Below are 27,579 nucleotides of genomic sequence, written 5' to 3'. Positions count from 1 at the left end.
TCCAACATTTTTAGAGAGGATTCAAGGAGACATTTGTGGACCAATTAATCCTGCATGTGGACCATTCCGATATTTTATGGTATTAATTGATGCCTCAACTCGATGGTCACATGTAAGTCTCTTATCCAGTAGAAATGTTGCTTTTGCAAAACTCCTTGCTCAAATTATTAAACTAAGAGCACAATTTCCAGACCATACAATAAAAAGAATAAGGCTTGACAATGCAGGGGAATTTACATCCCAAACATTTAATGATTATTGTATGTCGATTGGAATTGTTGTAGAACATCCAGTAGCTCATGTTCATACACAAAATGGACTTGCTGAGTCATTAATTAAGAGACTACAATTGATTGCAAGGCCATTATTGATGAGATCAAAATTGCCTTCATCTGCTTGGGGTCATGCCATAATACATGCGGCAACGCTAATTAGGTTGAGACCAACTGCTTATCATAAGTTCTCACCACTACAATTAGTTTTTGGTCGAGAACCTAATGTCTCACATCTAAAAATTTTTGGTTGTGCGGTGTATGTTCCTATTGCTCCACCCCAACGAACAAAGATGGGTCCACAAAGAAGGCTGGGAATTTATGTTGGGTTTGAATCACCCTCCATAATTAAATATCTTGAACCAATGACCGGTGATTTATTTACGGCCAGATTTGCCGACTGTCATTTCAATGAGACAGTATTCCCAGCCTTAGGGGGAGAGAAAGTGGACCCACGAAAGAAAGAAATAGAAATCATTTGGAATGCAACACAATTGTCAATGTTTGATCCACGAACAAATATGTGTGAACAAGAAGTTCAGAAAATTGTTCATTTACAAAGCATTGCAAATCAGCTGCCTGATGCATTTATAGATGCAAAGAAAGTGACAAAATCACATATACCAGCTGAAAATGCCCCTGCACGAATTGAAATTCCTTCTGGTGATAAGATCATTGAAAATGAATCTCTAGCACGCCGAAAGCGTGGAAGACTACTTGGTTCAAAAGACTCTAAACCAAGAAAATTAAAAAGACCCGATGAGATCGACAATATTCCCCTTACAGAAGGTCAAGAAAGACAAAGTACAGATAAGAATAGAGAAAAAGATGATAATCCGAAAGGGGATGAACAAGATGACCATAACATCGATAACAATGAAACTTCAATAAATTTTGTTTCTACCAGGAATTATTGGAATAGAAATGATGTTATCGTAAATGAAATATTTGCATATTCCATTGCAATTGAAATGGCATCTGACGAAAATGATAGTGAACCAAGAACAGTGGAAGAATGTCGTTGCAGGCATGATTGGCCAAAATGGAAAGAGGCAATGCAGACAGAGTTAAAGTCACTCGAAAAACGAGAAGTGTTTGGAAAAATAACCCTTACACCAGAAGGTGTAAAGCCAGTTGGATACAAGTGGGTATTTGTGAGAAAACGAAATGAGAAAAATGAAATTGTTAGATACAAGGCAAGACTTGTAGCCCAAGGTTTTTCTCAAATTCCAGGGATTGATTATGAGGAGACATATTCTCCCGTAGTTGATGCAACTACGTTAAGATTTCTGGTAAGCTTGACAGTCTCAGAAGGACTAAAGATGCGATTGATGGATGTAGTGACCGCATATTTATATGGGTCACTCGATACAGATATTTATATGAAAGTCCCAGATGGACTAAAATTACCAGTAAACCACAAGCCTAGACATTTACTTTCCATAAAATTAAAAAGGTCACTTTATGGATTAAAACAGTCTGGGAGGATGTGGTATAATCGTCTTAGTGAATACCTTATGAAAGAAGGGTTCAAGAATAATCAAATCAGTCCTTGTGTTTTCATTAAGAGATCACAATCAGGGTTTGCAATTGTTGCAGTTTATGTTGATGACTTGAATATCATTGGAACCCCAAATGAACTTGAAAGAACTGCAAAATACTTGATGAAAGAATTTGAGATGAAAGACCTTGGACAAACTAAATTTTGCCTTGGATTGCAAATTGAGCACTTAAATAATGGTATTTTCGTCCATCAGTCTAACTACACCGAAAGAGTGTTAAAACGTTTTTTCATGGACAAAGCGACCCCAACAAACACCCCGATGATTGTTCGGTCTTTGACTATGAAATATGATCCATTTAGACCTCGAGAGGAAAACGAGGATGTCCTTGGTCCTGAAGTACCATATCTAAGTGCAATTGGGGCTCTAATGTATCTAGCTAACAATACTAGACCAGACATAGCTTTTTCTGTGAATTTGTTAGCCAGGTTTAGCAACGCACCAACGAAGAGACACTGGAAAGGAGTAAGACACTTACTACGATATCTACGAGGAACAAAAGATCTTGGTTTGTTTTATCAATCAAGGCAAGATGCCACCCTCATCGGATATGCAGATGCTGGATATCTATCAGACCCACAAAACGCCAAGTCACAAACTGGATATCTGTTCACCTATGGTGGAACTGCAATTTCTTGGAAATCAACAAAGCAAACCTTAACTGCGACATCATCAAATCATGCTGAGTTGATTGCCCTTTATGAAGCAGGACGTGAGTGTGTATGGCTAAGGTCAATGATCGGCAATATCCAAGAAGAATGTGGGATGAAAGAAGTAACTGAAAGTCCAACCATCATTTATGAAGATAATACTGCATGTATCGCACAAGTAACTGAAGGATATATTAAAGGTGATAGGACTAAACATATATCCCCAAAACTGTTCTTTACACACGATTTGCAGAAGGAAGGGAAGATAAATGTCCAACAGATCCAATCATCTGATAATCTTGCAGACTTGTTTACAAAGTCCCTACCTTCGAAGAGTGTTGAGCGGTTGGTCCACAAGATTGGGATGCGTCGTCTTCATAAACTATGTTAAAATCAGGGGGAGCATTATATGCACTGCACTCTTTTTCCCTTCGATCAGGTTTTTATCCCAATGGGTTTTTCCTGACAAGGTTTTTAATGAGGCAGTACACTAAAGCATATAGTAATATATTGTTGTACTCTTTTCCCTTAGCTATGGCTTTTATCCTAAAGGGTTTTACCTAGCAAGGTTTTAACGAGGCAACATATACCCTATTCTGTATGGACATTCAAGGGGGAGTGTTAAGAGTTAATTAATTTAGTCAAGGTGTGAATGTCCACACTCCAATTTCTTCATTACATTTAATGTAGTAGCCAACCCTAATTGCCACCCTCTAAGGTTATAGCCCACAATGTAATAGTGGTTTTTACTACTATAAATAGCCATGTAATTTCACTTGTATGACGCACAAAATATTACCAAGAGTAATACATAAAAGTAGTAATACTTCTCTTATTACCTTCTTCTCTTAATCCTCTAATTTCTATATATTTCATAACATCTACAATTTTGTAATATTCTTCTTTTTTGAGTGGATTACATTCTTTCTTTATTATCAATCTTTCTAAAGATATACTAATATATTACAAGATATAGTCAACATTTTTGGTCCCCTATTCAAAACTTCTATAGTCAGATTTTATCTTGAATTGGATGGTATCTTTCAAATTTAATCATTTGTTTGTAGGTCCATTCTTCATACTACTTTGGAAGCAAGGTATCTCTCTAATTTTTTTTTTTTTTTTTTCATGGTGAGATGACCAATTGAGTCAATTTAGATTCATTTTATAACTAATCCATTCATATCCAAATAAAACGTGTTTAGATTTACGAAATTTTATTATAAAAGGAAGCAGAAAATTTACTGTTGACCAATTGCTTCATTAAAAGTAAAATTTTTAAGATTATGCCGATAAAATTGACTAATAGTAAAGTATTTATATTGCTATAATTATGGTAACATACTCTTATCGAGTGTCATTGTGTTAATCACTATTCTTCCATTAATTTTCCTTTTCTAAAACTTATATGGTCAAGATCAAATATAGTTATCCCACATGAGAAAAGGAAGAGAATCAGAATAGAAAAGGCCAGAAGAAATTGATATGGTTGAAGAAATTGATTTGATTCTCATAATCCTTTGATCTAGGGATATGCATATTAGCATATGCCACATTTTGTTTTCAATATTGATTGACCATATATTTTTCTTCTTTAGATTTAGATTACCTTGAAAAAACTAAATAGCATTACATGGTAAGAAACACGGACAAATTGGTCTTAAAGGAGATACTCATACTTAACTTAGGATCAAATCTCGTTTATTGCTACCTATTTACACCCAAAAAAAAAAAAAAAATTCTAATTCTAATTGTTAGTATTGACTCAATAGCTTGAAGGTCCTAACATTTGTTGTTGGGCCTGATCCAATTTATTTTGGGTGTTAGGAAATAAGGGTGTAATTGTGTTTGATTAATGCGGAACAAGTCAATGAAAATAAGAATGAGAAAAGCAATAAAGAAGATAAACAAACAACACAAGGATTTACGTGGTTCGGTCAAAATAGACCTACATCCACGGGTGGGGGATTCGAGAGCTTCTTCACTATAATGGAGAAAGAAACAAGAGAATAATACAAGGGGTCCTAAATCTAATGGCTCAATAAGGTATGATCTAATTGATCAACTAAAGGGTCCTTTTATAACACAAGAAAACCCTAATCAAACCCTAAGATTGTTCCCCAAGTATACTCAAATAGCCGTCATAGAAAAGATATAATTTTAGGAAATATTCCATAAATTATCCTAAAATAACCTAACTACCAAGCTATAGCTCAGAAGCTAGCTCATACCTGCCGCAAGTCCTCATAGGGCCGAGCTATAGCTCACTCGCATAGAGCTATAGCTCGCAGCCTCGTTGCAAATTTCCAGCTTTGTCAGGTTTTTGTAAAACGGTCATAACTTTCTCGTTTCTTATCGGAATTGGGCATATGACCTATCGTTGGAAAGCTCTTGAACCAAGCTATCACCTCCAACTTGAATCACCTCAAAATCAGTTGTAGTTTAAGAGATATAATCGTTCAAAGTCAGCCCTACTAGATTTCGAGTCACAATTTAACATTGGGCTTGACTAAGGCCCAAATCTAGAATCAAGTGAAGGCGTGAAGCCTAACAAACTCATAAAAGGCTTAAAAAAGAATCGTGAGCGGCAGGATTCGAACCTGCGCGGGCAAAGCCCACATGATTTCTAGTCATGCCCGATAACCACTCCGGCACGCCCACCTTCTGAAACTTTTTGGCAAATTTATAATACTGATTAACTAATCAATCTTTTATTTTATTTTTAAATTGCACCCCATAATCTTACTATTGATCAAAATCTATAAGATAGTAGAATTTGGAGTAATATAATCGAAGACAAATATATATTATCAAACTCAAAGTCCACCTTGATCTATTTTCTTAACATAATTTATCTTATAATTCAGGCATGAAAAGTGCCTTTTTTTGGATTGACTTTGTTAAGCAATAATTAAATAAGTTAGCTACTTCAAAGTATATTTGTTTAATAACTAATTTTTGATAATATATTAGATGTAGAATTAGATTTCAGTTATTACAACAAAATTTGCTATAAAAGTATTAAAAAATTCGATAATTGATTAATTGTGTAGTACAATTCGTTACCCTAGAAGAAATTCAAATTGTGTACTATCAATATTTGTGTATAAGTAGTACTACTAATTGACTTCGTGGACGTACCATTCTTCATATATCTACCTTACCTATAGAAAAAAAAAAAAAAAAAAAAACACCTTCTTAAGCTAAACTAAGCTAAACTTTTATTTAGTCTTAATTACATTATTGATTAATCTAAATAGATTATTATGGATCATGATCATGGAATGATGATGAGCCCACCACCGCCATCATCATCTTCACCGTCAATGGGGCATAACAACATGAACATGGGTGACCACAACACGATGATGATGCACATGACCTTCTATTGGGGTAAGAATGGCCAAATCCTCTTCTCAGGGTGGCCTGGGACTAGCACCGGCTTGTACATCCTCGCCTTGGTTTTAGTCTTCCTCCTTTCCCTCCTTGTCGAGTGGCTTGCTTGCTCCCGCCTTGTGAAACCAAGTGGTGAAGGGTTTGGTTCATGCATCCTACGAACCCTAGTGCATGCCCTACGTATGGGACTCGCCTACCTCCTTATGTTGGCTGTTATGTCTTTTAATGTTGGTGTTTTCATAGTTGTCATTGTTGGTCATGCACTTGGGTATATGGTTTTTGGGTCAAGAAATAGTAATAAGGGTTCCGAGGATTCAGTTTTCCCTCATTGATCATGTTGATTTGTGAATTGTGATCAAACAAAATTAAGAGCCCTTGGTTTTTCTAGCTCACTTAAAGCATGAATCATTAGTTGATCGAATTTAAATTATTATCGCTAATGTAGTAATGTGTGTTAATAAATACTATGTTTCTTATTTTGTGTGGTTGGTTTTCTGTAAGCATGTAATATATTTGAAAAAATTTATATCCACCCGGGTGCAAAATGTACCCAAGGTTATATTTTGCTCATCATTTAATGATTAAATGATCGAGCCGAGCAATAACCATTCTTTAATCATCGTAATAAGAAAAAAAAAACCTAGGTGCACTATATACCCAGATGTATAATAATTTTGGTAATATTTAGGTACTATTGATACACATCTAGCTTCTGAATTTAAATCATTATTGCTAATATTACTTTTGAGGTCAAATTAAACGTACTTTGTCATTAGTTTCTTGAGCTTTGTATTTAAACCACTTGCATTGATATATGTATATATTTACGACCTTACCAAGTACTTTTGAATTAGACAAACATATATTAGAACATAAAAGTATTACCAAATGGCCTGGTCAAGAGGTTTTGTATCACAATCGTACCTCTCCTCCCCTTTTTAAGTAAATCTAATTAAATTTAGAGCTCCTATATTCAGATTTACCAATTTAACTAAAAGTGCGAGGGATCATCATATAATATATATACAAACTAAACTATATCAACATCGATTTAACGATCGAAAACATCAATTGATTATTGAAGTATAGTTGGTAAAATTTTGACGCCGGCCCATGGCAATTGGTATGATGGAGTAGATGATTAAGTCTACGACATACCTCCATCATTATCGTCGTTGTCATCATCATCATCATCACATAAAACAACCATCCAAGTATTGAAAGGCCATATTCATATATAACAACAAGAACATGCATGAACACAATGGGATGCATGAACATAATAAAATGCATGATCATAACAACATGATGATGCACATGACCTTCTATTGGGGTAAAGATGGGGAGATCTTGTTTTCGGGTTGGCCTGGAACCCATACCGGCATGTACGTATTAGCTTTGGTTATCATCTTCGTCCTAGCCATCCTCGTCGAGTGGCTAGCCGGAACCACCCTTGCGAAACCGGGCGACAAGGATGTTACTTCGGACCAGCTCTTACGTACCCTAGTACATGCCCTACGTATGGGACTCGCATACCTTTTAATGTTAGCTGTTATGTCTTTCAATGTTGGTGTTTTTATTGTAGTAATTGTGGGCCATGCACTCGGGTACATGATTTTTGGGCCAAGTCAAGAGGGTTCCGAAGATCTAGAATTGTTTAACTAATTCATCTCATTAAATTTTGATATGCAAGTGATAGTAGAAAATAAATTCTTTATGTAATTTTCATTCATTTAGTTTTCTACTTGTAGCTTAATTATGTAATTATCTAGTGTTTTCGAGAATTCTTAGCCTTCTAGCTTCGATCTAGGGTGTATTATGATTAAATTTATTTATTTAATAACAATGAATTGAGTATGTTCATATATGAATAATATTTGTATGTAAAATGTGTATATATATATATATATATATATATATATATATATATATATATATATATATATATATATATATATATATATATATATGTGATGGTAAACCTAATCATGGATTTTGCTATGATTATTGGATACTCTTTTATTATTAATGGATGAGTTTATGTAGAATTGACTCCAATTATGTACTTGTATAATATATATATGTAATATACATAATTATACATACTTCTTATCAGGTATAGGTCGGGTTACATTCGGGTCGGGTAACAATAGGTCGGGTTTAATTCGGGATTTCACGCACAGGTTAAAACGGGTTAGGGTGATATTGATGATTAAATCAAACTTGTGCATTGACATTTGGAACATGTGCCCTAGTCGAGCAAATAAATTGTTGTTAAATTAGGGAGAGTAAAGAGAAAGGTAAGTATTAGTATTAATTATATTCAACCTACATTATCCTTTTTATTGGAAATATATATACACTATATAGTACACTAATTAGTCAACTCCATGGTAAAAATCAGAGTATACAACAAGAGGACTCCTAACATTATGTTGTCCATCAGACCAAACCAATGATGCTGATATAATGGAGGAGTTTTCCGTTAATGCTTTGCCAACAACGCTCACTTCATACGACTTCTTTTCATTCAATGATTTAAACGAAAGAGAAGTAGGATTCACTGTGACCTTAATTTCCTTGGGCGATTCGACTTTTACGGTGTAGGTGGAATTAGCAACTCCTACATTGGTGACTGTTCTACTAAACTTGATATTGATTGGTATATCAATTTCAACCATGACAGACAAGGAAGGATAGTTAACATCCTTTGCTAATGACGAAGTTTCGTTACTCTCTTTCGGGCAAGAGAATTTCCTGTTACCTGTTATCAGAGCAATTTGGTCTTTATCATAACCCAACTTACAGAAAAATGTAAGATATTCATCTTGTTCTGTTTCATAAACAAGTCCGGGATTTGCAGCTTTTACAGGATCAAGATGCCCTGATCCATAGGCAAATTCGGCGTCTTTGTTCTTAGATGGGCTAATAGGTTGTGCTGCAAGTATATGAAGAACATTATATTAGTGAATATGTTTGAATTCATTTTTTAAAAGTGAAAATGAGTAAGAAAAAAATTTGTATGTTACTGAGAATTGTTATTACCTGTAGTCATCAAAGCAGATTTAATCGCGGAAGGAGACCAATCTGGATGGAGAGATTTTATATAAACAGATGCACCCGCGACATGAGGACAAGACATAGATGTACCAGAAAAAATCGTATAATTTACTGATCTCTTATCTCCAGGAATTCCAGTTAGAGAAGCCAAAGGTGAAAATGCAGCTATAATTTCGACTCCTGGCGCTGTTATATCAGGCTGCAACAAAATAGTAGGCACAAAACTCTTAGAAGAATTAGAGGGGAGAAAAAGCAGGGAATAAAAGCAGAGTTGTGCTTCAATTAAGTTTACCTTAAGGATATCCGATGCAGCAAGATTAGGTCCTCGAGAAGAGAACCCGATGACATAAGGAGAAGAAGTGTCATTAAAGGAGAAACTCTTGAGGATGTTTGCCTTTGGATTTCTACAAAAAAAAAAAAAAGAATAATTTGACATAAAAATGTATATTACTTAATATATATGCATAACATGGAGTGTATATGACATTTATACATGAATAAATTGAATGGATCAGAGTATCATACTTTGTGGAATTAAGGTAGGATTTTAGTGCTTGAAATTCATTGCTTGCGAACTCAATTGCAGGCAAAGGATAAATCTGAGAAAAATCAATGTTTATGCGTGACAGTACCCCAAGCGCACCAACTTTGTAAGCTTCAATGATTCCACTTCCATCTGAAATATCACAAACTACGATCTTTCCTTTTACTGACTCATCTAAACAACCTTGCCCACAATACCTGCATCGTCGAAATTGATTATACAATACGATACAGTACAATATATGTTCAAATAAAGTCGAAGAAACCAAGCAAGGAATTGAAGATTACTGTATGGATTCCTTTATACACTCTTTTGGACCTACGCCATACACTAAAGGAAGCAACCCTTTCTTCGACTGGAAAGAATTAACAGAATAACCCTGTATTTTCAGACGTACATGTAAGTATCACACGTTTATATATGAATGATAACGAGAAAAAATTACTTTTATGATCAGAATACTTACAAGTAGTGTCTTTCCATTTCCTAGGACAACTTTATCAAGTATTCTCCGATCAGTAGTGCTTGCTGCAACACTGAATAACCAAGGTGCAACACTTGATACACTAAAACTTCTGTTACCACTATTTCCAGCAGAGTGCACGGTTAGTATACCTTTCTGTATCGCATGGTAAGAACCTATCGCGATACTATCTAAATCTAATTCAATTGGATTGGATGATCCTAACGATAATGTAATCAAGTCTACACCATCAGCAATTGCTTCATCAAATGCAGTAAGAACATCTGAGTCCTGACAACCATCGCGTCCACAAACTTTGTATACGGCGAGCCTAGCTGAAGGTACTGCTCCTCTTGCAATTCCTTCTGCCAAACCATAAAAATTTGTATGATCTACGTGTCTCCCGGCTGCTGTCGAAGCAGTGTGGCTTCCGTGACCAATTTCATCCCTCGCCGAATCAAAGGTTGTAGTACTAGCTCCAATTACTTTACTGCAAGATGGAATTGAACACATTATATGATTATAGTGAACACAAATATTTTTGACTAGTAATTGTACAAGTTTTGTAATTAACATTCTTACATTACAAAACGTGTGATAATTAAATTAAGACTGGTAAATATATTTGACATATGCAGCAACTTAAATAACGCAAGTTTGTATAAACAATATGTCAATTACACTAGCTTGACATCTATACTAGTAGATGTATCATGTATGTAAACAAAGATATATACGTACTTGTTGCAAGTGAAATCTTTTCCGCCCTTACAAGCGCCTTTCCATTTCTTAGGGGGAGGTCCGATACCATCATCGCTAAAACTCGGTGATTCAGGCCAGATTCCGGTGTCAAAGGAACCGAGTATCACGTTACTCTCGCTAGTCAAATTTCTCGGAACCACATCACTCTCAATTAATCCCAAGAAATCCCATGACCTCGTTGTTTGAAGGTTGAGTGTTTTACTAGGAAATACAGACACCACTTCCTTCATACCTACCAAAAAATACACAATCAATTTAAATTAATTACAAAATTACAAACAATATATGGATTATTAATAATAATAAAAAAAAGTCAAAATTAATTGTAATTTTGATGACATTATTTCTTACTATTGAGATTTTTACTCTCTTTCTCTGTTAGCCTTGCTGCGAAACCATTGAAACTCCTCTTGTAACTTCTTACCAAGGACTCTTCTGCCGTACTTTCAAATGTAGAGTTCAAAATAAAAAGGAAAAGGCATATCATTATGTAAACAAGTATATTACAATATATATATTTATATGGCATAAGAAAAAATCATACTTTTTATGAGAAATGAACTATTAGAAAATTACAAACAAAAGAATCAATTTTTAAAATAAGAAATACATACAAATCACGGACAGTTTTCAAATGGCTACAATAAAATTGTGGCCATTGTAACTAGTGAATCTCAACCCTCTATTTTACAAAATTGATCATATCCATCCATTTAGTTGACTTTAAAATACACTTTATCACAAAAAAAAAAAAAAAAAAAAAAAAAAAATTAAATTAAATGAGATTAAAAAAATATATATCAAATTTTATAATACTAGAAATTTTGTTCAAAAAGGATGAATTGATGAAACTTATAATTTATCTTGTTTTCAATTTTTGTTTTGATCTTTAATGTCAAATGATTGGTTTCTTAAAGATTAGAGACAAATCTCACAACTTTTATCTTCTTATTCGATCTACTTCTATTTTGCTACTTTTTCTTCTTTAACGGAAGATGATTCATTCTTTGGATAAACTGATGCAAAAATCATGGGCCTAGTAATATATAATGTTGAGTAATTGGTTTTTAATGGAGATGGGAGAATCTTTTGAACTTGTAAATTGCAAGTATATGCGTCAATCAATGGCAAAGTACAGTATTTTGTTTTAGAAACTGAAATTTTTTTAATCATAATCAAGAAAACTGTTTTTTTTATTTTTTATTTTTTTTTCTTATTAAAAAATTAAAAATTAAAGTCAATTGGATGAATGGACAAGATTGATTATTAAAAATATAGGGCCAAGATTAAAAACTAATTACAATAGCTACAAGTTTATTGTGGCCATTGAATAGTCATCCACAAATCACAAAAGATAATTAATTAATGTCTATGATAAGCTCTTAAACAAAATATGTTACATAATTATAGCTACTAACCTGCCCTCTAAAACTTGCTGAAGAATATTAATGTGATACTCGGATGTAACAGCGTATTCCTCCGAAATCGAACCCATGTATACAATATAAACCTGCACAATAATATTAAATCGATGAAATCATAATCAACAACAACAACGTAACAACAACAACAACAACAACAACAACAAAGACAACAATGTTGTAACTTGCCTTTCGATCATCATTAGCATTAAGAGACAATGTCCCCGCAGCAAAAAGGCCAAGTACAAGGGTGAGAAAGTGAATTTGAGAAAACATGAATTTGACCATTTTTTTATGTGTGAATTGTTAATTTTGATGATATGACTTATCCTCATTTTTATAGATGTAAAAAAAAAAAAAAAATCAATTAAGTTTTTAGATATGATAATGCAATAAAAGCAACAAATTATGGAAATAAATCGTCTTTGATTTGGTTGTTCCTAATAGTCAATGGAAAAAGTACATTGTATGGTCTAAATATCTGATTTGATTACTTCCAAATAAATATAATGATTTGTTGCTTATTTTTACAATATTGTTTATTATTTGGTGACTGATTGACTTATACGGAGTATAAATGAATTGAGAGGCTTAATTAGGACTACATGCGAAAGTAATTGTACAATTTCAATAATAATATAAGCTAAATGGCAACCTATAATATTCTAAATTTCTGATAGCCACATAATTTTTTTTTTAATAAGCAAGAAATGATACATATAGCCGTACAAGAGTACTCATAGGACGTGCAGCAAATGACTTAGAGTCATATTTGAAAATCTTAAATTACATAAATACTACCTCAATTCATGAAAGTTCTTTTCACCGGTTATTCGGTCAATACATAAGCCTGTCCTTTTTTTTTTTTTTCGGGAACAAGGTAAGTATTAAATTTGATTGATTCAAGTAGTCAATGCAAGAACCACCAGAGCCAAAGTGCTTTGGGGAAAATTACCGATACACATTCTGAGTTACTCCCGCTATCCCACCTAGCCACCAGGTTGAACTACCATACTACATACTCGTTTCACATGAGAAAGCCAGGGGATGCTAAAGTGCAACTATTTGGTTGCAATAATTACTCGCGCATAAATTTGACCATTAATATAATCATATATTCGTATATGTTAAAAAAAAAAAGTTCAGTCTAAATGCAAGAATGGGATATAATCTGCTCAGCTCTTATTAAAATGGGACAAACACTTTTACAATCATAGGGAGTACATGTTCTATATTCTCGATATATCATCGAGTCGTTCTATAGGTCAATGTAGGAGATACGAAGAATGACTATATACTGTATAATACAACAGGACTCCTAACAATATGATTTCCATCAGACCAAACCAGTGATGCAGAAATATGAGAGCCACAAGATAATCCCTCACCAACCACCGTCACATTGAAGGACTTCTTTTCATTCAATGATGTGAATGAAAGAGAGCTCGGATTCACTGTGACCTTTATATTCTTTGCTGATTCGACTTTTGCTGTGTAGGTGGAATTTGCAACTCCAACATTAGTAACTGTTCTATAGAACTTGACATTTAAAGGTTTATCAGCATCAACCGCGGCAGAAATGGTAGGATAATTAACATCCTTTGGTGGCAAAATCTTTTTCGGGCAGGAGAAACTCTTCTTGCCTGATATTTGAGTAATGTCATCTTTGGTGTAACCTAACTTGCACAGAAATTGAATATAATCATCTTCAGTTGCTTCATAAACAAGTCCGGGGTTTGTAGCTGCCACAGGATTAAGATGCCCTGATCCATAAGCAAATTCAGCATCTGGGTTGTTCAGAGTACTCATAGGACGCGCTGCAAATGAAACAAGAAGATTATGTCTAGTAGATATATGATACAGAGAAGAAGAGAAGACTCATGGCGTAACAAAGCCTTGATATGCTTATAGATACCTGTAGTCATCAAAGCAGATTTAATAGCTGAAGGAGACCAATCAGGATGAATTGATTTCACATACACAGCTGCACCCGCTACATGAGGACAAGACATGGATGTTCCAGATAACACAGAATAATTAACTGATCTTGAATCATTATAATTACGAGTTAATTCAGCATCAGGTGAAAATGCAGCCAGAACTTCTACACCTGGTGCTGTGATATCAGGCTGCAGCATAGTGTGACTAACATATTAAAGACACCCAAAAAAAAAAAAAAAAAGAGAGACTTGTAGGAAAAAGTCGAAGAAGAACAAATGATGATAACCTTGAGAATATCCGATGCAATACCATTAGGCCCTCGAGAAGAAAATGAAGCAACAACAGGAGCAGAAGTGTCATTCAAGGATTCACTCTTTAGGATGTTTGCCTTTGGAGCTCTGCCAAAAATCTATGTTAGTGAGTGCAATCTTGACTATATTAATGTATACTACGGTACTACCTGATAAAGAATTTTTATATCATACTTTGTGGAATTAAGATAGGATATTAGTGCTTCAAAATCAGGGGTTTTTAACTCGACTGCAGCCATAGGTAAAATCCGAGAGTAATCTTCAATAAAAGATCGTGCCACTACCCCAAGGGCACCAGCTCTCAAACCTTCACCAATTCCTGATCCATCTGTACTGTCACAAACTACTATCTTCCCCTTCACTAACTTTTCATCTAGGCAAGTTGATGTACATATCCTGCACAAAAGAAGAGTAATGATAATTTAAGACAAATTATAGTCCTTCTACTGATGTGCAGAACTTCAAAAGTAGTAATCGAAGAAAGCAAAGAAAATTACTCAGCCACAATCTCCTCACACGAACTTGATGCCTGTTTCCCATATACCAAAGGGAACATGTCTCCCTTCAGTGTGAAGGAGTTGATAGAATTACCCTACATTTCAGCCATTCAAAAAGTATTATTACATGTGTTTGTTAGAAATTTAAGTTGGCAAAAGCTTCAAATTTTATCTTCTATGATAGAAGAAGAAAAAAAAAAAACTTACAATTAAAGTTTTTCCATTTCCAAGGACAACTTTATCACGGATTCGGCGATCCATATCACTTGCTGCAACACTGAATAACCAGGGTGCAACACTAGCTACAGTACCACTCGCATTTCCCCCATTCCCAGCAGACTGCACTGTCAGTATTCCCTTCTGCATCGCGTGAAAAGCACCTATTGCAATACTGTCTGAATATATATCAGTTGCATGTGATCCTCCAATGGAAATTGTAATTACGTCAACCCCATCAGCAATGGCTTCATCAAAAGCAGTAAGAATATCTGCTTCCGAACATGTCAAGTCCTCACAAACTTTGTATACAGCTATCCTAGCAGATGGTACTGCTCCTCTAGCAGCCCCTTCTGCCAGTCCATAAAAACTTGCATGATCCACGATCCTACCAGCTGCTGTTGAGGCAGTATGGGTTCCATGACCAACTTTATCCCTCGCAGAATCAAATATAGTCCTAGCTCCAATAAGCTTGCTGCAAGATTGAAATTTTTTTTTTTTTTTTTTTTTTTTTAATAATATGAAAGAGGCTCATCAATCATCATAGATAGGTTTGCAAGAACGAATATTTCAAAGCATATCGATTATTGAGAAAAGTCAAGTGCTTATTATAGACTAATTAAGATTTAAGACTAGTAGAATAAATTATGTAATATCTAAACAGGATTAGTGCCCGCTTATCATAGAATAACTAGCCTTCTGACCCGTGCAATGCACGGGATGTTTATAAGGGGTACAATAGTAACTTTTGTTTTATAATATGTTTTAATTGGAAAATGAATAGTTTATAAAGGTCAAGAAGGGGTGATAATTGAATGTAATTGTAGAGATATTAAGTTGGGGGAAAATGAATCAAATAACATTCATATATGTATTTTTTTTTTTTTTTTTTTTTTTGAAGGGAACATTCATACATGTATTGAATTAAAGCTAATTCTTTTTTAAAATAATAAGAAAGGGGATTAATTAATGAAGGAAGGTGACATGTGGCATTGGTGAAAAATAAATTTTAATTACATGTGGCATGATGGGGATGATGGTTTGTGTTTTTAAATACTAACTAAGTATAGTTATAGATTAAGACTAGTAGAAACCCAAGGCACTCACAAAAGCAAAACATAGCAAGTTAGCATAGAGAGGCCCTAATAATCTCTCAACTTCAAAAATTAGTTTTTAGTGATAATTCTGATAAAATGTTTTGATTGATATAATGCAGTCCCAATAAGTGAAAATCACATTTTAATTAAGGACTTAATCAAATTAAAAGAGATAGCCACGTAGATGTCTGCATATTTACATAACAATTGCATGCAAACTAAGACTGGAAATTGAGAGAGGAAAATGATAGATAAGATTATTTACTTGTTACAAGTGAAATTTTTTCCGCCCTTACAAACACCTTTCCATTTCTTCGGTGGAGGGTCAAAGCCATCATCATTAAAACTCGGTGATTCAGGCCATATCCCGGAGTCAATGACACCAAGTATCAGATTACTCTCAGAACGTGGACTTTTAGGCACCACTGTCTCAGGGAATCCCAAGAAATCCCAAGACCTCGTCGTTTGAAGTTCAAGTGTTCTACTAGGAAACACAGATATCACTTCCTTCGTTCCTGTAAAAAAAAAAAAACAATTTCCATTACCGTTACAGATCCTATCTAATTTATTCCGTGTCAATCATAATGTTGAAGTCCTGAATGCTCACCCCTGAGTTTTTCACTTTCTTTCTCAGTTAGCCTTGCTGCAAAACCATTGAAACTCTTCCGGTAACTTCTAACCAATAAATCTTTTGCCGTACTTTGGAACATAATCAAAGCCAAAATAAATAAAAAATAAAAAATTAAGTTTGTCACTAAAAATTAGCTAATGTACACATTATACAATGAATTAAGTGTGGCCAGGACATAATAATGTGTCCATTTTGGGGGCTAACCTGGACCATGTGGTGCAAATATGTAAAGCTAAGGTCTAAGTTAATATGTGACACAACCATAGGTTAATAGACACTCACCTGTCTTCTAAAACTTGTTGGAGGATATTAAGGTGGTACTCAGATGTAACAGAGTATTCCTCTGAAGTAGATCCCATGTATATAATATAAACCTACACCAAAAAAACTCGCTTTTTATAAAATAATAATAATAATAACCTTGAGTGTACAATAGCATGATATGTTTAATATGACATAGTTAGATAGTTTAATAGAATATACAGAGCCATAACTTGCCTTCCGATCACCATTAGCAATTAGAGATGATGTACCCAAGACAAACAGGCTAAGTACAAGGACGAATACGAGAAGTGGAGAATCCATGAATTTGGCCATTGAGAATTGTGAATGATTGCAATTTGGTAATCATGATTTTCATACTTATAAATAATTGTTAAATCCAATGATGCAAGAAAGGAAATAAATTAAGGATTTGATTGTTTGCTTTTTTTTGCACCAGATATTCAGCTGCAAATATTATGACTTGATTTGTTCCATAATTATTTGATTCTTTGTTCATATTCTTGATTTATTATCAAGTTTGAGCAGGTTCATTGTATAGGATGAAGTAAATGCAATATACGGAAATATTTGAAGATCAAAACAAAAAGTTTCTAATCAAGAAATTGAACATGGATTATGTATTGCTAGCTCCAATTCATTTTCCTGCATTACAAATTACAATTATGTAAAAATGTTGTGCTTCAATTGAGTTGATCCAAAATTTGTGGCTTGGAGTTCTACTGATCTTATATAATCCATGCAATGTATAAGTTTAATTGGATAATCGTCATCATATAATAACATGAACTCCAACAAATTTCATCAATCATAAATTAATAAGCCACATATAATCCAATTATAGTCAGCTCAAAACCAATCGAACAACCCTCAAAACAAACAAAATCATCAAAACTCACACCTTTTTATTCAATTATCCCACATCCCCCACCCCACCATGAAAATCCATCCAAAAACATTATCATTCAATAGACTATTCAAAAAAACGCAATAAAAACACACAAAATTCAAAACACCCACCAAAAATAATACTCATTTTTACAAATAATGAAAGCAGAAAAAAGGGATAAAAAAATCAACTGTAAAAAAAGAAATTAGATTACCGTAAATCTTGAGAGTGGCTTCAAGCTCCAAAAGGTTAGGTTGTTGCAAATTCAATAGCCTGTTGATTATATCGTCCAATACAACCGGTTCCATTGATCTTTCTCTCAATTACCCGTTTTGAAAAGTTTCACAAAATACCCACCAAATAAAACACTTTAAAAATCAAAATTCTAGGTTTTCCCAGAAAAAGATATGAATATGGGGTTTATTTTTTATGTAAATTGCTCAAGTTCTAATTGTCTTATTGAAGGTAATTTAGAAAATCATTAGATTAATTATAATGTAGGGTTGAATTACTCCCTCTAATTGAATTAATTTTTTGGGTTTTTCTCTCTAGTAGCAGAGGAATTGAAGGGGGAAAGGGAAGAAGAAGGAGAAGAATAATTGAACTTTGGAAGACATTACACATTTGCTGATTGTTTTACTCTTCTTGTTGCTGCTGTTATTTGATCATCATTGTAAGTTAGCCTATAAGGCTATAACTCGTTATTAATTTATTTCTACTACCTCCGTTACAGGTTATGTGCAACGATTTGACATAAAGCATAGAGGGAAGATGTTTAATCGTTGCACATAATCTATAACGGAGATAATACTTTTATTTCTATAACTCGTTATTGATGCAAAAATTAACTTGAGACAAAAAAAAAAAAAAAAAAAAAAAAAAAGTTTTATACCAAACCAATGATGCTGAAATAGTGGAGTTTGATTTTCTTGATAATCCTTTGCCAACAACAGTCACGTCGAACGACTTCTTTTCATTCAATGATGTAAATGAAAGAGTACTAGGATTCACTGTGACCTTAATTTTCTTAGGCAATTCGACTTTAACGGTGTAGGTGGAGTTAGCAACTCCTACATTAGTGACTGTTCTACTAAATTTGATATTGAATGGGGTACCAACATCAACCATGGCAGACAAGGAAGGATAGTTAACATCGTTTGGTAACGAACTTTTGTTACTCTTTTTCGGGCAAGAGAAACTATCACTACCCGTGATCAGTGCAATTTGGCGTTTGTTGTAGCCCAACCCGCAGAAAAATGTAACAAATTCATCTTGATTTGTTTCATAAACAAGTCCCGGATTCGCAGCCTTTACAGGATCAACATGCCCTGATTCATAGGCAAATTCGGCGTCTTTGTTCTTAATCGGGCTCATAGAACGTGCTGCAAGCATAACAAGTACAAGTACATTATATATATATATATATTAGTGAATCTGTTTAAATTTCTTACAAGTAAAAAATGACTAAGAAATAACTAGCTTGAAAATGTAATTACCTGTTGTCATCATAGCAGATTTAATTGCTGAAGGAGACCAATCTGGGTGAAGCGATTTTACATAAACAGATGCACCCGCGACATGAGGACAAGACATGGATGTACCAGATAAAATTGAATAATTAACTGATCTCTTATCTCCGTTGTAATCACTTACAGAACCCAATGGTGAATATGCGGCTAGAATTTCGACTCCTGGTGCCGTGATATCAGGCTGCAGCAGGTTAGAGGGCGCAAAACTCTTAGAAGAATAGGAAGGAAAAATTGGAATACAAACTTATGCTTCAATTCAATTGTACCTTAAGGATATCCGGTGCAATAACATTAGGTCCTCGAGAAGAGAATTCGACAACAACAGGAGCAGAATTGTCATAAAAGGATTCACTCTTGTGGATATTTGCCTTAGGATGTCTGCAGAGAAAGAAAAGTTTTGATGCAAGTATCAAAGTATTGTATCTTATTGGAATACGAATGGAAAATTATATATGCAATAACAGATATGCATGACATTATATGACCCTACACTTGCATAATTATATATGAATGAATGATACAATGAAGGGGGTCATACTTTGTGGAATTAACATAGGATAATAGTGCTTCCAAATCACGGGGTTGTAGCTCAGTTGCAGGTAAAGGCTTAATATCAGAATAATCTGCAAAAAGCCGTGACAAAACCCCAAGCGCACCAGCTCTGAAACCTTCAGAAAATCCACCTCCTAACCTATCACAAACTACAATCTTCCCTTTTACCAAATTTTCATCTAGACAGCCTTTCTTACAAATCCTGCGTCGAAAAAGATTATATAATCCTTTATACTAGACATACAATATGTATCGAATAAGAAACAAAGATGTTGAAATGAAGTCAAAGAAGCCAAGGAATAATTGAAGATTACTTTGTGGATTGATCAGAACACTTGCTTGAATTACCACCATAAACTAAAGGGAACAAACCTCTTTTCGACGTAAAAGAGTTGATAGAATAACCCTGCATTTGTGTGTAATAATAATTACGTTAGGCACGTGCGATGCATGATTTTAACAATAATTTTTTGGCTTATTTGTGTGTAATATGTAGTATAAATAATTTAAGCAAAATCTAATAAATTGATAAGTTAATAAAGAGTGGAACTCAATTTCATATAATGTGTATAAAGTATACAGAGTAGGAGGAAAGATAATGTTTGTAGGAAAACGCAATAGTCCAACTACCCTTTATTTTACTCCATTAAAAATGTAATTAGTCAATTTAAATACGTACTTTATGTCATGTTGTACATGGTATATCAGATGCAACATAGGCTCCACCATACTCATCGCTTAATATATCTAATACCATGTTAGGTGATCAACTCAACTATATGTTTAGGATGATGTTGAAACCAAAAGTTTGGTTTATATACTCTATCAAATCATAAATGAATTTAGTAGCATCACTGCACTGCATTGCAAAAAATAATTTCAAGCACAGAAGTTATCAATTTTAATTCGATTTGTATGAACCTTTAATTAATTTGTGTTTGGAATAAACACAAAACAACTACAAATATAGAGCAAGCAACTACAGTACAAATGAATTAGAATAAATAACAATAGGACTTCTAACACTATGTTGTCCATCAGACCAAAGCAATGATGCTGAAATAATGGAGCTTAAGCCTTTTGATAATCCTTCGCCTTCAACAGTCACATTGAACGACTTCTTCTCATTCAATGATGTAAATGAAAGAGTACTTGGATTCACCGTGACCTTAACTTCCTTGGGCGATTCGACTTTTACGGTGTAGGTAGAATTAGCAACTCCGACATTGGTGACTGTTCTACTAAATTTGACATTGAATGGTGTACCAACATCAACCATTGCAGAGAGGGAAGGATAGTTTACATCGTTTGGTAACGAACTCTGGTTACGAGTACTATTTTTTGGGCATGAGAAACTCTTGTTACCCGTGATCAGAGCAATTTGATCTTTGCTGAGACCCAACTTGCAGAAAAATGTTAAATATTCATCTTCAAGTGTTTCATAAACAAGTCCAGGATTTGCTGCCTTTACAGGATCAAGATGCCCTGATCCATAGGCAAATTCGGCGTCTTGGTTCTTTGATGGGCTCATCGGACGTGCTGCCAGCATAAGAAGAACATGTATTAGTGAAACTAATTTATTTTCTTAAAAGTGAAAATGATGAGAAGAAAATTGTATTTTACTTTACTGAAAATTATAATCACCTGTAGTCATCAAAGCAGATTTAATCGCTGAAGGAGACCAATCTGGATGAAGCGATTTTACATAAACTGATGCACCCGCAACATGTGGACAAGACATGGATGTACCAGATAAAATCGAAAAATTTGCTGACATCTCATTTCCGCCCGTATCATCCAAGGACGACAATGAATCCAAAGGTGAAAATGCAGCTATAATTTCGACTCCTGGAGCTGTGATATCAGGCTGCAACAATATAGTAGACGCAAAACTCTTACAAAAATTAGAGGGGGAGAAAAAACAGGGAATAAATGCAGAGTTGTGGTTCAAGCTTACCTTAAGGATATCCGATGCAATAATATTAGGTCCTCGAGAAGAGAAATAGATGACGTAAGGAGCAGCAGTGTCATTAAAGGAGAAACTCTTGAGGATGTTTGCCTTAGGATTTCTACACAAAAAGAATAATTATTTGACATTTTGACATGAATATGGTATCCTCTAGTCAATTAAAATACAAATGTAAAACTATATGTACGACTCAACATATATGCATAACATTAAATGACACTTATATACGAAGTAAAATACATAGTTATACATGAATGAATAGAGCTGAGTGAGTATCATACTTTGTCGAATTCAAGTAGGATAATAGTTCTTCAAATTCATTGGGTTCCAACCTAATGGCAGGCAATGGATAAAACTGAGCAAATTCAATAGCAACGCGTGACAATACCCCAAGTGCACCAGCTCTTAAAGCTTCATCAATTACAGAATCATATGAGTTATCACAAACTACAATCTTTCCTTTTACAAATTCCTCATCTAGACAGCCTGACGAACAAATTCTGCGTTGAGAAACATGATATAATCCTTAATAAATTACAATGATAATGTACAAAAATAGATAACAAATTCAATGAATTGAAGATTACCTTATGGATTCCTTGGAACACTGACTTGAACCTACACCAAAAACTAAAGGGAACAAGCCTTTCTTCGACTTGGAAGGGTTGATAGAATAACCCTACATTTTAAAACAATCACATACATGTTGATTCTTAGTAATACAAAACAATTACATTTATGATAAAGATTGAATACTTACAACTAGTGTTTTTCCATTTCCAAGGACAACTTTATCACGTATCCGACGATCACTAGAGCCAGCTGCAACACTAAATAACCAGGGTGCAACACTTGCTACAGAACTACTCGAGTTTCCGCTGTTACCAGCAGAGTTCACGGTTAGAATACCTTTCTGTGCCGCATGGTAAGCTCCTATCGCGATACTATCTTCATACAATGAAATTGCATTTGTTGATCCTATGGAAATTGTAATCAAGTCCACCCCATCTGCAATTGCTTCATCAAAAGCCGTAAGAATATCCGAATCTTGACAGCTATCACCGCCGCAAACTTTGTATACGGCGATCCTAGCAGAGGGTACTGCTCCTCTTGCAATTCCTTCTGCCAAACCATAAAAATTGGCATGATCTACATGTCTCCCGGCTGCTGTTGAGGCTGTGTGGCTTCCATGGCCGTTATCATCCCTTGCAGATTCAAAGGTAGTACTAGCTCCAATTACTTTGCTGCAAGATGGAATAATTGAAAATTGTTTATTAAGTCAATGGTTTTTTTTTTTAATAGGAATGAGTACACAAATTCTATCAATTACAGAGTACAATAATTGAATTAGTTTTTTCGTACAAGTTTTTTCAAATGATTTATTTAATTTTCTTAATAACATTCTTACATTAATAAAAATAAAAAAAGAGAGAGAGAGAGAGAAATTTGTGAAAAATGACCCGGTTGACTTTTTGTAAAATAACTTTTTAAGTGAAAAATTGTGAAAAATGACTTTTTAAGTTGTATTATTTTAGTAGGGGTACTTGGGTGAGTTTTTCGGGTGGTCAACGCATGAGCTCCGTTGTTGACTTTCACGTGAGTTTAAAAATAAAAAATAAATCGAAATTTTGGGATAGCAAAAGGAAGAGAAAGGGGGAAAATGAAAGGGGTAGTTCGAATATGAGGGAAATTTTGGGGGATTTTTTTTTGTTTTTTTGTTTGTTTGTTTAACTCACATGAGTAACACATGAAAGTCAACGTCGGATCTCCTTTAAATTTCTATAGCTATAGCTAGACGATTTGCACGATTTGTATATGTTAGTTACAATATAGCTAGACGATTTGTGCGATTTGTATAAACAAGGATACTTACTTGTTGCACGTGAAATCATTTCCGCCCTTACAAGCACCTTTCCATTTCTTAGGTGGAGGTCCGAAACCATCATCGCTAAAACTCGGTGATTCAGGCCAGACTCCGGTGTCAAAGGCACCGAGTATGACGTTGCTCTCAGTGGTCAAGTTTCTTGGAATCACATCACTTTCAACTAAACCCAAGAAATCCCATGACCTCGTTGTTTGAAGTTGGAGTGTTTTACTAGGAAACACAGATACTACTTCCTTCATACCTAACAAAACAAAAACAAAAAAATCAATCAATATAATGCAATCAATAAATGGATCATAACTTTAAAAAAGAATTTGTAATTTTGATGATACTATTTCTTACTATTGAGATTTTTACTCTCTTTCTCTGTTAGCCTTGCTGCGAAACCATTGAAACTCCTCTTGTAACTTCTTACCAACGACTCTTCTGCCGTGCTTTGGAACATAGAGTTCAAAGTAGAAAGACAAGGCATGTCATTATACATGTAAGTTAAAATTTATGAATATTATATGATAGTCGTCTTTAAAATGTTTGCCATTATACAAATATTTGTTGGCTAATTTTTTTTATTTATTTTGTATGTCAAAATTAATTATAAATGTTTATTCTTATTTTTAAAATTTATTTTTATTAATTTATGAATTGTGTTTTTAATTTTAGTAATTATAAAAACTAAATTTCGTAAATTAATTGGGAACTTTTAAAAAAAAATCAAAATTAATACTTCATATATAAATTTTAAAAATTAAATATGATATATAATTTATTTTGACATTAAAAAATAAATAAACTTAATTAATAAAAAGTTAGTATAATGATGTAAATAGGCACGAATCCAAAAAATAATGATGTCTATAATTAGTTCTATAAAAAAAATGGAGTACGTTACATAATTATATAGATACTGACCTGCCCTCTAAAACTTGTTGGAGAATATCAATGTGATACTCGGACGTAACAACGTGTTCTTCAGAAATCGAACCCATGTATACAATATATACCTGCACAATAAAATTAAACCGATGAAATCATAATCATCATCAACACAACAACAACAACAACAACAAAGACAACAATGTAGTAACTTGCCTTTCGATCATCATTAGCATTAAGAGACAAAGTTCCCGTAGCAAAAAGGCCAAGTAAAAGGATGAACAATTGAATTTGAGAATACATGAATTTGACCATTTTTTATTTGTGAATTATTATTATAAAGTTTTGATGATATGAGATGACTGATCCTCATTTTTATAGATTCAGAAAAGCCGAAAAGGTAAAAATCAAATAAAATTTTTAATATGATACTAATGGATATAATGCAATTGTAGGTAGCATTATGGAAATAAATAAATTATTTTAATAGTCAATGGATAGAGTAGACTATATGGTCTAAATAATTATTTGACTTGATTTACTTCTAAATTTAGTGATTTGTTGTATAATGTAACAAATTTGTTTATTATTGGGTGACTTAGGGTGCATTGATGTGCTATATTCATTGTATTGGACTTGAACTTATCTGAATTTTAATGGGCTAGATAATTTGGGAAAGTGAAGGGAAGGCGGGGAATGAGAAGGTAAGAGATCTCATCCCCAAGTTGTCACTAGTGGAGATTGATCAACCTCCAACTTCATGGTTGGAAGATACTCTCCTTTCCACTAAATCAAGCTTAACTAGGTTATAGAGTATTTGAAAATCTTAAGTTACGTTACGTATATACATCATATTAATTATACTGGTAAATACATGTTTTGTCATGTATTCTCAAATTAATACTCCCTCCGTATTTTTAATAAGTTAGTGTTAGACTTTGATCAACACATAGTTTTAGGCATTCTAATTGACTTAAATAAAATAAGAGGTAATTTTTTTTTTTTTTTTTGAACGAGAAATAAGAGGTAATTAAGGGTCTGTTCACTTCAGCTTAATTTCAGTTCAATTCAATTCCAATCAGTTTAGTTCAGTTCAGATCTTAATTTCTTTCCCTCATAAAAATTAGTTTAGTTCAGTTCAGCTCAATTCAGTAATTGTGAACAGGCCCTAAGTCGTGCTTGAAGTATTAAAAAAGTTTAAAAGAAAGATAATTGGGTTAATTGTTTATTACTGAAGAGTAATGAATGTAAGATGACATAAATAATAAAAAATACTAATGGGTTTAGGTGAGAACCATGAAAGGAGAAAGATATAATATTAAAATGTAGTTATTTTGCCAAAAAAAAAAAAAATGGTTTGCGATTTGGTTTCGTTTTGGATTTTGAAAAACCAAAATCCAAACTGAAAATTTGGCCCATATCTAATTATAATTCTGATTTCAGCCCTACATATAGGCCGAAAAAATAAACCCAATCTATTGTCCTTCAATCTTACAAGGTTTTGAAAAATTAGGCCCAAAAAAAGTTACAAATCAAAGCCCGATATACTAGGCTCAATAATTGTGTCTTGGTTTGATTTTTTTTTTTTTAAAAAAAAAAAACCGAATTAAAAATAATGTGATTTGGTTTGACCAAATAGTACTATGATGCGGTTCGGTTGAAAAATACCAAAGCGTACCATTAGTCCACAATTGAAGCTGGTAATAATTTTTTTTTTTTCTAATAACAAAAATAAGGATGCAACATGAGCCTCATATCATACTTATAAGTAGAGGTGTCAAACCCGAACCGACCCGAAAAAAATTATCCGTTTCGAACTGTAACCAATCCGATTTTATCCGAGAATTTCAAGACCCAAACCCGAACTGTAACCGAACTGAACTCAACCCGAATCCGAACTTGACCCGATCTGAACTTAACCCGACACCGATTTGATCCGACCTGAACTCAACCCGAATCCGATTTGACCCGACCTGAACTCAACCCGAACTGATTTGACCCGACCTAAGCTCAACCCGATCCGAAATTGACCCGACAAATAACCGATCAGATCCGATCTGTTTTGACCCAAACTGATATTAACCCGACCCGATTTTAACTCGATTTGATTTTACCCGATCCAAATTTAACCCGACCATAATTGATTATTGACCTTTTTATTCAAGTTCTTATAAAATATATTTACTAATTATTAATAAGTTAACTTTTTTACTAAAAAAAAAATAGTCTGAAGTCTTAAATTTACTACAAACCCATCACGTGAGACAATCTGACCAAAAAGTAGGTGGGGTCCATATAAAGAGCTCTTCTTCCTATCTCTCTCCTTTTTCCTCTCTCTACCATGTGTTTTTTAGAACATTTTAATCATTGTTATGTATTTACAAATACACAACATTCCTTCATTACTACTTCCTCTACAACTGTGCATTACCCTAGAATTATAGGCATTATACATCGTACGGTTATATACACACTACATACATATGCAATAATTTATGCTCAAATAAAAAGAATGTACATAGTAACAATTAACTATCAATATGTATGATGTCAAGTTTTTAATATAAAAATTGAATTAGTAATAAAGTAATTCTAACAACTCTAACAAATATCTTATACAAATTGAACTAGTAATAAACTAAACTAATAGTACAGTACTCATAACCTCGTAAGATTGTGCAATTGATGAAGAGTTGTAACCTTGTAATAACCTTAAAAAATTGATATTCTTTTTTGTATATATCACCATATGTAACTATTACTCGTTAATAACTTAA

At 33.7% G+C, this 27,579-nt stretch overlaps 3 protein-coding genes, 1 non-coding gene and 1 pseudogene across 4 annotated transcripts; 1 reads left to right on the top strand and 4 right to left on the bottom strand.

Annotated features, from left to right (window-relative positions):
- Nucleotides 1-5,063: 5,063 nt before the first annotated feature.
- On the bottom strand, nucleotides 5,064-5,145 carry TRNAS-AGA (transfer RNA serine (anticodon AGA)). Its single transcript has one exon. It is a non-coding gene; the product is annotated as a tRNA-Ser (tRNA).
- A 605-nt stretch (nucleotides 5,146-5,750) lies between these two features.
- On the top strand, nucleotides 5,751-6,212 carry LOC145625538 (copper transporter 6 pseudogene; annotated as a pseudogene).
- Nucleotides 6,213-8,258: 2,046 nt separating this feature from the next.
- Nucleotides 8,259-12,210, bottom strand: LOC145625537 (subtilisin-like protease SBT4.3). Its single transcript, XM_081678551.1, has 9 exons — nucleotides 12,128-12,210; nucleotides 11,061-11,152; nucleotides 10,689-10,941; nucleotides 9,951-10,437; nucleotides 9,772-9,863; nucleotides 9,466-9,681; nucleotides 9,233-9,344; nucleotides 8,926-9,139; nucleotides 8,259-8,818 (listed from the first exon to the last, which is right to left on the bottom strand). The coding sequence occupies exons 1-9, from the start codon at nucleotides 12,202-12,204 to the stop codon at nucleotides 8,259-8,261; spliced, it is 2,103 nt and encodes a 700-aa protein (XP_081534677.1). The 5' UTR covers nucleotides 12,205-12,210.
- A 1,146-nt stretch (nucleotides 12,211-13,356) lies between these two features.
- Nucleotides 13,357-17,529, bottom strand: LOC145620582 (subtilisin-like protease SBT4.4). The gene is made up of 10 exons (XM_081675278.1): nucleotides 17,322-17,529; nucleotides 17,106-17,197; nucleotides 16,800-16,891; nucleotides 16,458-16,707; nucleotides 15,087-15,570; nucleotides 14,880-14,974; nucleotides 14,557-14,778; nucleotides 14,358-14,469; nucleotides 14,046-14,259; nucleotides 13,357-13,947 (listed from the first exon to the last, which is right to left on the bottom strand). Exons 1-10 carry the CDS (start codon nucleotides 17,418-17,420, stop codon nucleotides 13,421-13,423), a joined length of 2,187 nt encoding a protein of 728 aa, XP_081531404.1. The 5' UTR covers nucleotides 17,421-17,529; the 3' UTR covers nucleotides 13,357-13,420.
- A 173-nt stretch (nucleotides 17,530-17,702) lies between these two features.
- Nucleotides 17,703-24,915, bottom strand: LOC145625536 (subtilisin-like protease SBT4.3). The gene is made up of 14 exons (XM_081678550.1): nucleotides 24,839-24,915; nucleotides 24,272-24,363; nucleotides 23,918-24,170; nucleotides 22,805-23,288; nucleotides 22,632-22,723; nucleotides 22,326-22,544; nucleotides 22,033-22,144; nucleotides 21,720-21,942; nucleotides 21,059-21,614; nucleotides 20,062-20,277; nucleotides 19,790-19,901; nucleotides 19,491-19,704; nucleotides 18,892-19,376; nucleotides 17,703-17,750 (listed from the first exon to the last, which is right to left on the bottom strand). The coding sequence occupies exons 1-14, from the start codon at nucleotides 24,913-24,915 to the stop codon at nucleotides 17,703-17,705; spliced, it is 3,183 nt and encodes a 1,060-aa protein (XP_081534676.1).
- Between the last annotated feature and the right edge of the window lie 2,664 nt (nucleotides 24,916-27,579).

Source organism: Chenopodium album, chromosome 3, assembly GCF_948465745.1.
Source record: "Chenopodium album chromosome 3, dcCheAlbu1.1, whole genome shotgun sequence".
Taxonomy (NCBI): domain Eukaryota; kingdom Viridiplantae; phylum Streptophyta; class Magnoliopsida; order Caryophyllales; family Amaranthaceae; genus Chenopodium; species Chenopodium album.
This window is presented reverse-complemented; position numbering and strand designations above follow the sequence as displayed.